Genomic DNA, 16,323 nt, shown 5'->3' on the forward strand with positions numbered 1-16,323 from the left:
ACACAGATTTGGCTGTGTAGATGAGAATATATGACAGAATATGTCAGGCAATATACGGCACACTAGGGACAGCCGCCTTATTTGGGTGTGAATGTCACAGTGTATACAGGACCCCTTAATTGTATTTGTAACTTATTTTCCCATAATTATAATATGCTTACAATTCCATTGTCAATATCTGCATTTCATTCAATAAAGTAACATAGACTGCAAACATTAGGACAAGTACACAATAGGGTCAATATTACTACTTGAACATAGAGTTGTTTATATGTGAGTGGTTAGTAAATGAGGAAACATGACATTGTCAAAGGATAAAACTTATAGTACCAGCTCCATAACAAAAATCCCAGAGTGAGGAATGTTGCGTCAGCCTTTCTGTAACAGAAAAGGTAAGAGAAAAGAAGAAGGAAAAATAAAACTGACCAAGGCTTGCACCACTTCACAGCCACGGGTATACCGGGTACACCAGACTGTTCCCACCCCCTCTCGTCAGGCTTGAGTGTCTATTAGTTTAATTTGGATCTGAACAAGTCGGTTTCTAATGGCCCTAATTTCTTTATCTTGTTTGTTGTAACTTCATGTTCTTACTCTTTCTCGGTTTTAATTGTAAGATAAAATAAATTTCCTTATCTCCATCCCACAAACAAATGTGGATTTGAGCAATGCCATATATAGCATCTGATCGAAACAGCTTTGCTGTCACGTGATGTCACGGGGAAACGAGGGACAACTTTATCAAGTGTGTGTGTGTTCGCGTGTGTGCAGGGCCGGCGCTAGGCTGTGTTGCGCCCTAGGCGAAAGAAAAATTCTGCGCCCCCCACCTCACAAAAAGTGAACCATGTTATATCATTTATTTTGCAATTTATTTAGTCCTGGTCATGAAATTGATGTTTAAAACCTCACTTTTCTTGGTTTTTGCTGTGCAAAACGAGTTATCAGTTCCTTCAGATTGAGTGCATTTGCCAAGTCATGCTCAATAGATATGGTGGCCAGCCCAGTCAGTCTCTCTTGCAACATTGTTGATCTCATATGGTTTTTAATTAATTTTAATTTTGAGAAACTCCCTTCTGCACTGGCAACAGAAATTGGAAGGATCAGTAAAATTCTGAGAGACACTACAACATTCGGCACAATATCAAATAGCTTATGTTGGATTATGAATGTTAAGACTTCTTTGGGGTTCATTTTAGGCTTGGGAAGTCTTCTAGCCACAACCTGTAATTCAGAACAGAGTTCCTCCACTTCAATGTCTTTGCTGTCTCTGTGTGCATTAGTGCCTTTGCCAAGACCTCGCAAGATAGTAGAATGTCCTTCCTTGGTTTTTCAGAAATGCTTTGGATATCATAAAGAAATCCAAATAATGCACTGTGCTCCTGAATCTCTTTAAATCTGTCTTCAATGGACGCAGTTCAAACAAGAAAGCTAGGCTTAAATATCACCAGTAATGATTGCGGCGGTCTGTCTCAGAACTCAACTCGCTTGTGATGTGATAAAGACCACAAGACTGTCACTGACCCGTTTGTGCAATGAACAGTTTTGCAAAAAGTGACACCACCACTATCGCAACCCGTTGCATCCACACAATCAAAATAAGCACTATAAGAAATAAGGAAATGAAATTAATGTAAAGAAAGACATAAATCGTGTTAATAAACTATATACAGCTATGTCACAGTGTATAAAATTCATGCGAACTTATCTTTACAAACTCTCATGAAGTGGCTGTAGGACAGTAGCACTGTTCAGTCTGGCATGGCTAAATGCAGTTCACAACCTTTACTGATTCAACTGTGGAAGGATGATCGCTCCAAGCACCCGAACAGACGATTACAAAGTCAATTCAAACAGCAGCACGAGATGTCAGCAGCCGCTCAGAAAAGTGAGGTTTTCACATCGTCCTGTGGGTTTTAAGTTCAAAGTTACAACTACCTCTTCCCCACTCTGGCTGTCCAGCCCTGGTAATGTGATCTGACTTTCTTTAAAGTGGTAGAGATTTATCTCTACCCTTCTCCACTAAGCCACCCCACTGAGGTCCTTTCAATCTTTCTCTCTTCTCTCTTTCTCATCTCACGGACAACTATCAAGTAACATCGCACCACCTTCTTTGTCCAGTCTTCTAGTCTGATCCGACTGGTCATTACCTGTGACAGATTTATCGCTACCTGTGGGCCTGTCCACCTATAGCACCTCCATCGGCAAGTGCTTTCAATCGTTCTCTTCTTTCTCATCTTATAGACGAACTAACAAGTAAAACCGAACTGTCTACATGTTTGCTGCTTAAAAATAGTAGAAAAGTGGTTTTCTACAAGAACTCATTACGACCAGAGGCGTTAGAACCCAGAAGTGTCAAAGAATGGCTTATTAAAATTAAATCTTTTTCGAGAATTTGCTGTCAGATTTGATTAATAACTTATAAGTAAGAACTACTTTTTGTCAAGAAAAAGCACGTCTGTTTTTCAATTGCAGGCGTGCATCATACACACATGGATATTGCATGCCTCCCAAATCAGACCTACACTTATGAGTAGGGGATTTCAAACACTCGTGTAAAAGGTTTTATGGAGTGCACACTGATGGAGACAAGAAAGTGTAGCACCTTGCTCTGGTCTTATTTTGCTGTGTGGTCTAAAACTCAAGCTATCACAGCTTCCAGCCTCTAGACCACCCTGATAGCAGCTACTTTGTTCCCATCCAAAGTCACACCTCACAGGTGGGCGGGCAATGAAAGAGTCTGTCAAGAGAGAGTCTTCTGGACACTAACAATACAAAGTTGTAAATCAGGTGTCAGGGCAGCTCCCCAAACACAAGCCAATGATCAACACTGCGTATTGTCCAGCATAGGGTTTGTTGAAAACAAGAGAAGTATATAGACTGTAGGTCTTAGTACGCATTATCTCTTAATAACCAATTTCAAATATTCTGTCAATGGAGCATAACAACAAGCTATCCGTTCAAACTGTAGACAAACAGATGCACTCTTAGATAATAAAAATAAACATTACAAGTTGACAACTAAATTAAGCGTAATACACCAATCGAACAGAAATTTAATAATTAATAAGAAAGTTAAATATTCACGACCATGAGTCACAACAGTAAGTACAAGACTATAGGACATCAGTGTCAGTAAATAGATATGCTATAGACTTCAAATGGCTCTACCTTGATGTTTGTCTGCTAAAGACTTTAATACAGTCAAATCTCCCTACTATGCCACCTACCGGGACCGAGCAAAAGTGGCATAGTAGCGGGAGTGGCATAGTAGAGAGGGTTCGTAAAAACGGCTTTATTTGTTCAAGTTACCCGTCAGTCCAAAGCAGGGGTGGGCAATTAATTTTCCCAAGGGGCCGCATGATAAATTGGGATGGTTTTAGAGGGCCGGACTAATATAGTTAACTCAGTTTTACCCAATACTGTATGTATAGTATATATATATACTGGCGGGCGGGCTGGTCAGAGACAGGAGGCCTTTGCCCAGGTCTGGTCCAAAGCTCTCAAGAATCGTCGGCTTCGCTAGCTGTCTCCTCTCATTCTCCCCCTCACCTCTTCATCCTCCACCCCTCCCAACCACATCCGCGCACCTGCATCCTGTCGCTAGTCGACTCCATCACACCTTCCCTCTGTCACCTGGCTGTCACCCGGCCAGCGACCACCCCCCCCCCACATTGCCAGCCTCCACCCTCCCTGTGTGCGTGCTATGTTCCATCCCCACTAACAGCGATGTCCCACACTACCATACAGTATAGTAATCGAGTACTGCGCGGAATTTTACAACTTGTGTCTTTTAACAATCACAAAAAAGTGGCATAGTAGCGAGAGTAGGGGTGGCATAGTAAATTTTTTTTTACATTGAATTTATAGTCGGGACCGAGCAAAAGTGGCATAATACCGAGTGGCATAGTAGTGGGGTGGCATAGTAGGGAGATTTGACTGTACTCTTATTAACTAAGAACGCGTTGGTGACATTAGCTAAGTTCCTTCGGGTTGAAAGTTCGTAAGTGTAAACAATATTGAGCATAAAACTGTTGTCAGAACCACAGAGAAACTCGCGTAGCAAACTCAAGTCAGTGTTGTTGTCCCTGATATCAGCTGCAGTATTTTCAATGCATAAGTGTGGAACCTCTTCAATAGTAAGATAGAGGAAAGAAAGGTGAGCTTGGTATTAGTGGAATGTGGTCCACTCCATCGTAGGGGTCCGCACTGACCAGGCCCATCCATCAACCCGCCCCTCTGCTGTCTATTCTCCGCCCTCTTCTTCCCCGCTGGTTAGCTGGTCACTTCAAGTGCGGCCAGTAATAATGGGTTTTCCTGTACTACATCACTACATGAACTGGCAAACTCGGTGGTGAAGTCAACCTACAAGCAGAGGAAAAGGTGCCTTCCACCAACGCCGCCCCTCTCAGCACCCTTCCCCGCCCCTCTCCCGCCCCTCTGCCTGCCGGTTAGCTGTGGTCAATGCAGGTGCGCCCTGGGATAATGCGACAGTGGGGTTTTCCTGTCATACATGTACTGAGAAACTAGCGTGGTGGTCAGTCTACAAGCAGAGGAAAAGTGTCCTGCTAATATAATTTTGTGAAAATGACATTTTCCCCTAAAATTATTCATTAAAAAAAAAAAAAAAACAGGCCATTTTTTCCGCCCCCCTCGGTCGCTGCGCCCTAGGCGATTGCCTAGTTCGCCTAATAGGTAGAACCGGGCCTGCGTGTGTGTGTTGTTAAAATCTGATTAGACAATCTGTAAGCGGATACAGAGGACGTGTACGGTGTACCCCGCTGTTTCAGTGGTACATGGGTACCTTCGTCAAGCAACTCGCGTGCTGTCACGTGACTTTTCATACACTGTGTCGGGTGCGGACTGAGCGAACATCCGAAAATAACTTTGACGCAAACTTGCGGAAAACGACGTGGACTGTTCACAGAGGTTGTCAATGAGGCTGTGGGCGTGAACACGTGTGTTTGTGTTTGTATGATTCCACTCTATCAGTCAGTATATCTGGTATATACACATAATTGTTATCCACTTTTATCTCGCGAAGCTAGATGACTGCTCATTTCAACACACAGATTATTATCATTATCATTATGTGGCGATCACAAACTGTAAGCTGAAGGATGTCAGAGACAATTAATCGAGGCATCCATGTATGTCTGTGGCGGATATAAGACCATCTTGCTCTCACCTTGGCCACCAATTAAAAATAAGACCATGAGAAGTGATAAGTCACGATTTTCCGTGATATCACAAGTCAGAGTGATGGAAAGGAATTAAGTTGATTGTCGCTGACACATCTTCTGGGCGACTGTTTCTTTGGTACATGTGCACTTAATTAAATTTCTCTGTGTGTGAGTGAGATCGTAGAAGATTTACTTTTGTTTGCTGTTATTCTTTTAATCCGCTTCTCCTTCTTCTCTTTTTTTCTCTTTCTCTCACTCTATAGAATTGAGTCTGGATCATTACAAAAAAAGTATCGTATTCCGCTTCTTCACTGTCAACCTTTCTTTCCCACCCCTCGCACATGTACCCTCCACTGTGAGTGCTGATAGTTCAGTTCAAGAACCAGTGGACTGTGTAGGTCCCGGGGGAAAATATGAATTACCTGAGTGAGTCAAGGTGATCTGCACGGTCACGTGATGTGACGTAGCTGACGGCCAGCCTTTTAAAGCCTCATTCACTGTGGTTTAGCCAGTTCGGATCTTGCCTTCGTTTACTTGACCATTTACAACACCCCGACTGCATTCAAACGGGCGTTAAAAAAAAAAAACTTTTGAAGAGCGGTGTGTCTTTCCCACCCAGAAACCCTTGCTCTCGACCCTTGAGCAAAGCACTTCAGTCGCCGTTTCAATTGGAAACGGATCAGTCGTCTGCGCGAAGAGACACTCCCCTGGTGGTCACGCGTGAATTACTCTGAATAGTCGGTGACTTGTGAAGCACGTGTCTGTCACAGGTGAGTGTGGCTTGTGTGTGGGGCGCTACAAAGGGCATTTTTATACTTTGACCTCTCTCTCTCTAGCGATACAATTTATTGTTTAAGTATATAATGCATTAGGCAGCTACAAAATTTATTCTATAATTAAATGCTGTTTGTAATTAACAAATGAATTGTATACATAGAGAGAAAATTACAAAAATTGCCCTCTTTGCGCCTCATAGTCATGTAACTGTCTGCATGCAGTGGGGGTCGTGTTTCCCCCACAGTTGTTTGTGTACAGGTCCAGCCGAGAGTAGCGAGTCTAAACGTTGTGTCTGAAGCTCACTGGCGCGTGAAGTCGTTAGAGGCGAACATCACTCAGCTTTCAGCATTTAGGGGTTTCACTTTCACGATTTTGATTATTAGTTTGCCATTATTATAATTTTTTTAGGCCTACTGCGGAAAATCGCAGACGACGAAGGAGTAAACAAAAAAACAAAAAAAAAAACAACAAAAAAAAAAAATAAAAAAAACGAAAAAAGTTTACAAATCCTACCGACATCATATCTCTCATTATCAATACATTTTAATTGTTATAAAAAGTTAAATTTTGCGAAAAGTTTCAGTGCGCCAAACAACTGGACCACTGGGAAGGATATGTGTGGTTTTTTTTTTTTTTTTGTGCAAGTGAAAGAGTGTACATGGGTAGCCTGCACTCTTGATATAATAATTTTAAAACCATAAACTGTACTGTTGCAGTATAGTATACACCTTAATAATATATTGTTTTATATTCTGTGTTTTAAGTATGGTCGACGGTGTTAAACGCTAAGGTTAGAGGTGAAGGCAGATTTTATACATCCTGAACACCTGCGAATACCTAGAGCCTACTGTATTTATATCGTTGATGAAACTCGCTATCAATAGGTCCTCTTTAAAGATCAACCTGAATGGTTTGCGTTTTGTTCAGATACCGATAGATACAGGTGATATAAAATTAACCTGTAAATTGCAGCCCGTCCTTCCATGTGAGTGAGTGAGACGATGAGTTATAGCGAGCACTTGATGACCAGTCAGCTTCTTGGAACAAGTGTTTCATTATTTCAAGTGACATCACGATTGCACCAAGCTTGGCACAAATGAATTGACAGATCGAAGGCTGTCAAGAAAATTACAGGGGAAAAGTTTGCGAGAGAAATAAATCCTGGGACAAACGGTTTGTGCCGTGAACTCCCCAGACAACGCCCGGTGCCTCTGGCAGATGGCAATAAATTAGCAAGTTGCTCAGGCTGCCTGGCACTTGCCATTCCATCAACACCTAATGATGTGTCGCACTAACGCTTCTACTGGTCAGATTTCCACCCACAGGTCCGTTTCTTGGATCAGATGTCCCTCTGCCAGGATCTTGGTTTCTTTGGTTTTTGTTTTTTGTTTGTTTTTCGCCCTCGCCGTGAACCCGACAGGGAGACATACCAACCCATCTACGTCAATAGACCTCTTGTGAGATTCACTCACTCACATGCAAGCTAAAACAAATGCTCACCTTTATTTTTTATTTTTTTTAATTTGGCCAAGTTCAACTGTCCTGGTGGGTCATAGAGTACAGGCCACCCGGCACAGGCTACCCCACTCCACGACTTTGCGGAAAGTGAGGCAACTGGTTGCAAGGTTATCGTTATCAGCTGACGTCTCACCTCTTATCGGTCAACTTGGGTCAACCCAACATTCTTTCCATCGAACCTAGTTCATCTGTTTGTCACTGAGAAAGTTCGTCTCGGGGTCTAGACTGGCTTGGTTGGTTGTTTTAGCGGGAAAGTGCTTACACCTAGAAGTGATTTCGCATTGTGAGGGAGAGAGTGGGGAAGGGAGGAGGAAACCAGAGAAGGCTTTCTCATTGTGAAGCATGGTGTTCTCCAAACAAGCAAGGCAAACTCTGTTTATTTTAACTATTCAAACTATTTTAAGATTTGTCCTAAACTTAAAAACACTTTGCTTCAAATAACTGGGGTTCCTTCAAGTTCAAGAGAAGCCGTATGTAGTTTTCAGAAGTTTCTGCTGCAAGGAAGCAAGACTAGGAAACTTTGGTTCAAACACAGTTGTTCTTTTATCTCAGAATACTGTCAGCAAAGGGCAATTTATTTAGTTTAAGCACAGGGGAAAAAACTAGTTGATGAATTGAAGAGTAGTTGTTTTGTAGAGAATTCAACTGTGTTTTCAAAAGTTGAAATTAGTGACATTGTTTGGTTGTCCGTGCAGTGTGTAGGGTTTTGAGTGGCATTATTATTTGTACTAGTAATGTGCTTCTGGTCTCTAGCTTTGCTGAGTCATTAGGTCCGTGAAAGAATCCGTCATTGTGTCGGCAAGGACTTTGTCAGTCTGCCAGAAAATACAGAAAATTAGGGGAAAGGAGGCGATTTGGAGAGACCATCGTGCTTATTGTGTAAAATGTAAAGGACACAGGGGGAATTTATCTCCACTTCAACCCCGACATGCTAGACAGCAAGTAGGAGTCTCAACCTCCTTCATCCTATTGCGCCATCCAGTGAAACTGCTATCCGTACATAGCTAAAGTAGAAATAGTCTCTTGCTGTGCTTTGAAACTAGGTTAACACCTGTAGAACCGATGGACCAACTGTGAGCTGAACGATCATATAGATATAGATGTAGATAGATAGTGTCAAGCCGTTAGCAACGGTCATCAGTTTAACGGCTGCGGGAGCACGTGTGCGTGTGTGCGTGTACACGCGTGAAAAAGTATTCTTTCGTCGTCGCCAGCATGAGTGAACATAGATCGAGATATTTCTAATCTAAACATATATCACATGTACACAATAAGTATGATATAAACGAGTCATCAGGTGAGAAAACAGTATGGTGGCGATTATCAAGACCTAACGACTTTGTGCGCGAGGAGAATATTTACGGCTTGAGTCGAGGCATTGTGGTCGCTTCACTGGGCGGTCATCGAGAGGGTATTAATTAACACTCAATCACTTTCTGGTACGGCAGCACCACCCAGAAGCAGATGACAGTCCAACCTGACCGGGTGGTAGCCGAACTTTTGGCCTTTGCCTCACCCTGTGACGCAATCTGTGCAGGGCGCGTGAGGCTGTGGCACACGACGCATCCCACCCGGCCAATGGCCTTTTTAGGTGCATGCCTGTGGGGTCATGTCCTGGTCAGAACATTATACTTGAGAAACAGTTTCTTTGCCAAAGCAGTAGCCTCCCTAAACTGTGTCTCCTTGAAGTCTGTGTGCAAGGGGCGAGTGCAAGTGTGTGGATGAGCGTGCATGTCCCCAGATGTGCATGCTGGCATGTGTTCTCTGCATGGGTATGTCTGTGAACACAGTGTTGGATCTGACATGTGTGGGTAGTGTACAGTGTAAGTAGTTAAAAAGCGGCGAGTGCATGTATTTGCACGTGTGTTGAACAGTGTGCGCCGGATACTTCTTGTTTATGTGCACTGTATGCATCTAAGTTATCAAAATACAGATCTTTAACTATATATACACATACATATACATACAATATAAATATTTTTAAAAAATTGTCGAAATAAAATGTACTCTTTCAAAGAGTCCTTGGTAATTCCCCCAAAGAATAAATTAATATTTCTCTGAAAATATTAAACTTGTTATTAATTTGAATGTTTTCTTTCGGATTTTGCTGCCTCTCCCACCCCCAACCCCACCACAAAAATAAAGGAAAAAAACCTATTAAAACAACAGCAGGAACAGCTGTTTATACTGTTAAGTGTAAGCCAGGGCTTCTGTTTACGAAAAAAATTGCGTACAGTACGCATTAAAAGTTCGGAGGACCCCTTCAATTTTCGTCAATGAGGTCCCCTCCAAAGTTGGGCGAAGAACAGGGACCCCTTAAAAATCTGAAGAAGGGACCCCAAAGAATTTAGCCTTAGCAGAAGCCCTGGTAAGCTATTGTGATGAAGATCAGAAAATGTGTAATGCGAGTCAATTTTAGAAACTTCATCCTTCTGTATCTGCCATTGACCTCTAAGGGTAGCAACAACAACAACAACCCTCTTTTTTTCACTCTCCGTTGTGTTGAGGACTATTTTTTTCTTCATTTCTTCTGCATTTTATTGGGCAGCCTTTGTCTCTGTAACCGGGATCCACTGACAAGCTATTAGTTAAACTAACGATAAAATCTTCTGTAACATGACCGTTCGTGCTTACCTGGGAATGGGAGTGCCGAGCTCTGGCGATATTGGGGCGGGCTTGTGACGTCACGTCTCGTGCAAGTGTGCGCGAACTTTCGTCAGTGGGTCACGCGCAAGACGCGGCTGCGTTCTTTCACCTGGCTCCAGTCACATGACCTTTTTACCACCCGGTCAGACTGAGGCTGGGGGGTTTCCTGCAGGCTTTGTGGGGTATCTGATAGCCCCGCTTCAACTTCCATTCACCGATTGTCTGGCTCGAAGTGAAGACGTCTTCCTAAGGTGAGCGACGCTGGCTTTGGGTGTGTGTGTGTGTTTGTGTGTGTGTATGTGTGTGTGTTTGTGTGTGTGTTTGTGTGTGTGTGTTTGTGTGTGTGTGTGTGTGTTTATGTGTGTGTTTGTGTGTGTGTTTTTGTGTGTGTGTGTGCGTTGTTTTGTGTGTCAGTGTCAGGATTATGATAATCGGGAAACTAATTAATACGGAAACAGAAATTGTGTTTATAACGTATCGCCATCCGCTGATGTAGTCAGCTATGCAGGCCAAGTCCTGGTTTGTCAACATTCTCTGAGCGGAAGCCAATATGAATTGTAAGAGTCAGCTTCCTGCAAGGCCTTGGTATGATGCTGACAGACGGTAGAGAAGGATGGGGGACACGATTCATTAATGTTGTATTGTCGTGTAATATTGTAGGATGAAGAGAACTCGGGAAGGATTTTAATTTGACTTTTTTTCTGAGTATGGACAGGCCAGGCTTGAGAACAGGCAAACTGTTAAAGACAGATTTTTTTTCCCCTCGTGTTTGTGTGCAGGGCGACTAAGCGACTGACTTTTAGCTTGAGTAAAGTTACAGTCTTGACATGGGATCCTGTCCCCGTGAGGAAAGGTAACACCCGTTGTAGTGTAGTTTTTACTCGCCTGAGGGAGTAGTGGCTGTAGAGGAGTTGGGTGGCGGATAGTCACACCGAGTGCGCCTGTACCAACCATCGACCCAAGCACTAACCCCGTGTGTTGCGCGGAGATGCAGGAGTCGGGAGGCAGCATGCGTATGCGCATTCACACATCCAGATAGTTTATCAGATAAACATTCAACGGTGAGACGACAGACAGGGTTCAGTCTCGACATCGGAAGGACAAGCCTGCGGGTCAGTAAACAGACTGTGAAGGTCGACACGGTAGGTGCATGTCTGCTCTGTTGCCAACTTCTTGTCCGCCGTCTCTTACTTCAGTAAAGACTAGGTCAGTTCCAGTCGAATGATTATCGATCAGATGAAACTGTGTTAGTGTAACTATCATGGCGGTTGACCAAAAATGGAGTTGTTGTCGAGGTTCATGATTCTTAAAATATTTTGAGGCTCTTGCTTGAGGTGAGTAAATTTTTACTACGACTTTGCTTAGCGCTTGGCAGTCGGGATTGTAGCCACTGTGCTAAACTGAGCAGCTTGAGTAGAACCAATATTAGTTTGTCCTAACCAGGACACGCTTTTGGCCTTGGGGGAAAAAACCCAGTTAACAAAATTTGCCCCGTCCGTGTAAATATGGATCACCTTTGGTGTTACAATGTGGCGCTCTGTGAATGAACTACCTTGACATAATCTTGTGTGGTGTTGGTTATGACAACTGCAATGTAGTGCCGTTTGAATGTGGATGTATCCTGACGGTATAGTCACAAGCCATGTGAACATCTGCTGTTGTTTTTCTTCTCTGAAACACGCGTTGAAATGGATCAAAGTTGTGGTACTTCTCTCTTCTCACCTCACACTCTGACCTATAATCAGCAGTGAGGCAAGATACTCTAGTTACATCACAAGATCGGGAGGAGAGTAGCACGGGAGGTCTTAAAAATGTCTGAAATATTGAAACCAAACTGACCAAAGTCGACTTCCACTTGAGACTCATTTTCAAGACTTTCCATGCTCACCAGCTAACGCCATCTTTGGGAAGTTAAGCCAAAAAGCTTGGGCTTAATGTAAAGTCCGATTTAATATCTCACATGCATCCCCGCCCATTTCTCGACAAAGGGCTCTTTGGTCTTAGGATCAGGACCCGAAAAAGCATAGGTGAAGCACGATGTACTGGGTGATCGCCAAGCAAGTGTCAGCCAATAAGGCAAGGCCACCAAACCACGTGACGCAGAGGTCAGCTTGGGTCAGTAGAACATCGAGAGAAAAAAATTACAATAGTCCTAAAAATATTGCTTTGTTATAGGCTTACAGTTTGAACGAGGTATTGAGAAAAATATTTGACTTTTGTGGCTCATCTCGACCTCACAATCTCTTTGTTATGGGGGAGACGGGAATTATTAGTGGGAGCAGAAGACGCATGCAGCGAAGAGGGATTCAGAGGATAGCAACAGGACGGAATTGCAGTTGCAAACACAATTTTTATAAACTTTTAGACCTTAAATATTTTTGAAAGGCGGTTCCAAATTCGCTTCTTCAGAACAGCTTTGTTCAACATATTGTGAAGTAGTCCCCAAACGCCAACCCATCAGGACTCAGTGACAGACTTGTGTGGACACCTGTAGAGAAACATAAAGACGAGAGGTCCGAAAGTCACAAAACATTAAATAGTTCAGCCTTTCTTTGCAGTTCTCACAACCCCGTGACAGCAGTGACAGTTTCTTCTGATCGTGTACGGGAGAAAAACTCCACTAATATCATGCACTTTTGTAAGATCCAGAAAAGTGCTGTGTTTATGGACATAACAAAACATCAACAGCAGGACACCAACACAGACTTTGAAAACATTTTGTTCGCTTTTGCACGTCACATCGTGACTCCCTTGAAGATGTTTATGGACGTCACAACACGTGACCAGTTACAACCGTCTGAACATCACGTGCTTGTTACTGGCGAAACATCATCGGTTGTACTATAGCTTATCTCGTATGAAACAACAGCAAGTCAAGAATTTCCTCTTATTTGGAGTAAGAGCAGGGTACTTGCACAGTGTCAGAACTCGTCAATCTTGGGTGGACTGGCTTTTACAGCCGCCACTTGGGGTTGGCCCAGGGAGTGTAGCACACACTTTTATTGGCTTTGGTGTTTGTCTTGGCGATGTGGTTGTAAATTGTACTTGGTGTCTGGTCCGGTTTGTTCGAGAGGCGGTCGTGAACATTACCGCTGCCACCTCGCCCATCGCATTTTGTCCCTCCCTGATGGTAAGGAGGAGTTGTGAACAAGAGAGACCTTATTCACGCGGAGATCCTGTCTTAAACGAGGCTTACATTTATTTACAGGCTCAAAGTTTAAAAATATCTCTTACAACAATAATATGGTGGCACGTAGTATAACATTTTATCAGCTAAGTATGATTACCGCGGTTAAATGGTGGTTAAATAATTTTAACATTTTGTCTTTCTTCGAAGCTTCAGTAGGAATACACAAGTGCTAGGTATAAATATAAAAGTACCTAATATTTGTATATGGTAAATTTTGTCATAAAATGTAATATTTTAACTGTAGAACTATTTGTTTTTGCTTCTGTGGTTGGTTTTCCAAATTTCTTACAATGTCTGGAATTTATGGTATGCCACGTGTAAGCCAGCAATGTTTTTATACTAGTATGTTCTATTAAAATGTCTGGAGGCAACATAATCACAACTATTAAATTAAGCATAATCACAATTTCTCAGTTGATGGTTTGCAGAAGAATTATATTTTAGTGAATTGAAAACCATGAACATAAGATTTATGAATATACACACCATGCAATATATTCGCATGAGGAACAGCAAAATAATGGGGACATAAGTTTATGTACAGTGTGTAATATGTACACATTAGACAAAGAAAATTGTACATGTTAGAGACGCATGTAAAAGTGACAGAAGCTAAGTAGCATATGTGTTAAACGGACTTGGCAAAAATGAAAACTAGTACCAACATACGTACTAATCTTTTGTTTCACTTTTCAAACTCTTAAGAAAAGTATGAGCACATTACCAAAGAAAAGTTTGACATCAAGCTGCTAGTTACAAAGCAGACACACAAACATACTTTTATTATCTTGCAAGTGAAACACAGATTGCAGCATCAGCTTTGTGGGGCTTTCATTCCCAGTCATAATGGAGTGGATTCCAAAATCAGTATCACGGACCGTTTAATACATATTAGTTTCCATAGCCAAGACACCGGCACATTGAGTCTCGTTTTGGTGTCAAGATGGCGTTCGAGTGAATAAGATGCTTATTCCGAGTCCAGTGCGAGTTCGAGGCTAACAGCATCGGTCACATTGTCGGATTGTTTACAGTCAGTGTTGATAGCCGTTCTTATGATGGAAATCACTTGAAGCTGATAGTGTCCCCATCATCTGAAGCAACCGTCTCGTGGTGTGTCTGTGCACCTTTCCAAGGTGAAGAGGAACAAACCTTTTTCTAGAATTGCCAACGAAAATAAAACTGGTGTAATATAAATTAAATAAGACAATTTTTATGGGTATTGAGCACAGCCAACATTTTGGAGAGCTCTGTAGTCCCACCAGTCAGTCCCCCCTTCACGATGTCAGCTACCTGCCGTCTTTGAACTTTATTTCTTGTCGGTTGCAGATAACAAGAAGCAGAACTGACAGCAATAAAACACGAGAGGAAGAAAATCTAGTCTGAAGAAACATGACGCAGTTAAATAACGGAGAAGGAAACTCGAGAGCATCAAACCAGTCCCTAAATCGGAATTCAGTAGGAACAGTTCATGCCAACGGCCACAAGAGTGACGTCAGCAAACAAGGTAGGTCAACTTTCTATTTTAGGCTTTTGTACAGGTAGGTGCACCGGTTCTTCTCTGTTCTGTGCAAACAAGGATGCCCATCAATCACCTGTTCGGTCATGAATGTTGTATTTTTTGGATATTCTCTCACGGTTTAAAAACTTAGCAAGGAAATGGTCGCAAAAATATTCGATGCGGGGGCGGCCTGGTGGCACAGCGGTTGACACCTGTCACCAGTGCTGTGAAAGTTGGTTGTCCTGGGTTCAGCTCCCGTCGGGGGCATGCAGTTCTTTCCGTGCAAGTGGCATCTGTTTACAGTGTTGACTGCCTTGCCGTGATGTAGTCGTAGTTGCTGGCTCGGCGTAAAACTCCCCATAACATTCCCCATCCCTCTCCCCGCTCAGCCTGCGGAGTACCACAGCCATGCATGTTCTGCGATCGAAGAGCCGCATCCGGCTAACGGCGTCATGCAACCATGGCAACTGACCTTATTATGGGGGAAGCATGTACTCAATGTACTCATAGCGCCCCATCTGCATCTGCCTTTGATGTTTACCGACAAGGCCGGCAGCAGCTTCTGCAAATAGCCTGCTACTCAAGAATGTAGGGTTGGCCCAGCCCGTTGTGCGCGGTTTTAAAAGTCGTCCACGGCGAACGTTGACTGAAGGCTGTTTTTTTTTTTTCCAAACAATCCGTCTAAGAGTGAATGATATAATTATATGCACGTGCGATTAGCGCGCTCACTCTCAGTGCTAACGATTTAACCGAGCAGGACCGACGGAGGAGAAGAATATCAGGGAAAGTATAAAGGCGATGCCATGAAAATCAATGTGCTGGAAGCAGACGAGAACAAGGGGCGAGGGCGAATCTCACGACGAGGGAAGCACAGTCGTCCATGACGTCATCGCACGGCTGCCAGGATGCGCTCAAAGACCAGAGTGCACGCAGCGCCAGGCGCGCCCTTCCACACAGGTTCGTGGGTCCTGGTGTGTCCCTGTGTGGCATGACTATGTCAAGTTCCCTGACTTTTCTCTGATTTGTTTTCTCTGATGTTTGCAATGCGCGTGATGTAGAAGATGTCCGATTCATCGATGAGATGATGTTTCGATGATTCTTTGCTATCGATGGTATTTTTGAGTGTAAGTCGTGTGTGATAGCGACATCGAGCTGCCAGCTCACCGCCGTGTTGTGTGCCGTGCAGCAGAAAAACTGAAAGCATAAATCTCGTTTACAAATGTTAATTGGCATTCACAGTAGCTGGGAAAAGGTGTTTGTCAACATGTAATAGAACAACCTGAAACTTTTCTCTCACGGTCTAATTCCTCGAATTTATTGGTGAAGCAGTGTTTAGCCTTCAGTTCAAACAGTGAAATCTGACGGTGTGTAGGCCACTTGCATATAAGAAAACAAGACCTCATGATAGAACTGCTGTGCCACTGCTTTGTGTAGCTTATAGAAATATTGATAACACTTTCTTCAGTTCTTGACCATGAGGAAACGGTCAAAATTAAGAAAAGGCAAGTATTATTCTG

The 16,323-nt window shown here is 43.0% G+C and overlaps 1 protein-coding gene across 7 annotated transcripts in view; it reads left to right on the plus strand.

Moving 5' to 3' along the window:
- Positions 1-5,576: 5,576 nt before the first annotated feature.
- Positions 5,577-16,323, plus strand: part of LOC112565030 (multidrug resistance protein 1-like) — a 31,341-nt gene continuing 20,594 nt past the window's right edge. For 2 of the 7 annotated variants that reach the window (XM_025240260.1, XM_025240300.1), the window contains exons 1-2: positions 10,223-10,369; positions 14,635-14,812. In XM_025240260.1, coding sequence (XP_025096045.1) covers positions 14,698-14,812 — 115 coding nt within the window. In that variant the 5' untranslated portion in view covers positions 10,223-10,369; positions 14,635-14,697. Of the gene's footprint in view, positions 5,948-10,222; positions 10,370-10,949; positions 10,972-11,007; positions 11,261-11,291; positions 11,453-14,634; positions 14,813-15,000; positions 15,764-16,323 lie in introns of those variants that run through there. The other 5 variants (XM_025240276.1, XM_025240291.1, XM_025240268.1 and 2 more) reach the window with 5 other exon arrangements.

This window comes from Pomacea canaliculata, linkage group LG1 (assembly GCF_003073045.1).
Source record: "Pomacea canaliculata isolate SZHN2017 linkage group LG1, ASM307304v1, whole genome shotgun sequence".
NCBI lineage: Eukaryota > Metazoa > Mollusca > Gastropoda > Architaenioglossa > Ampullariidae > Pomacea > Pomacea canaliculata.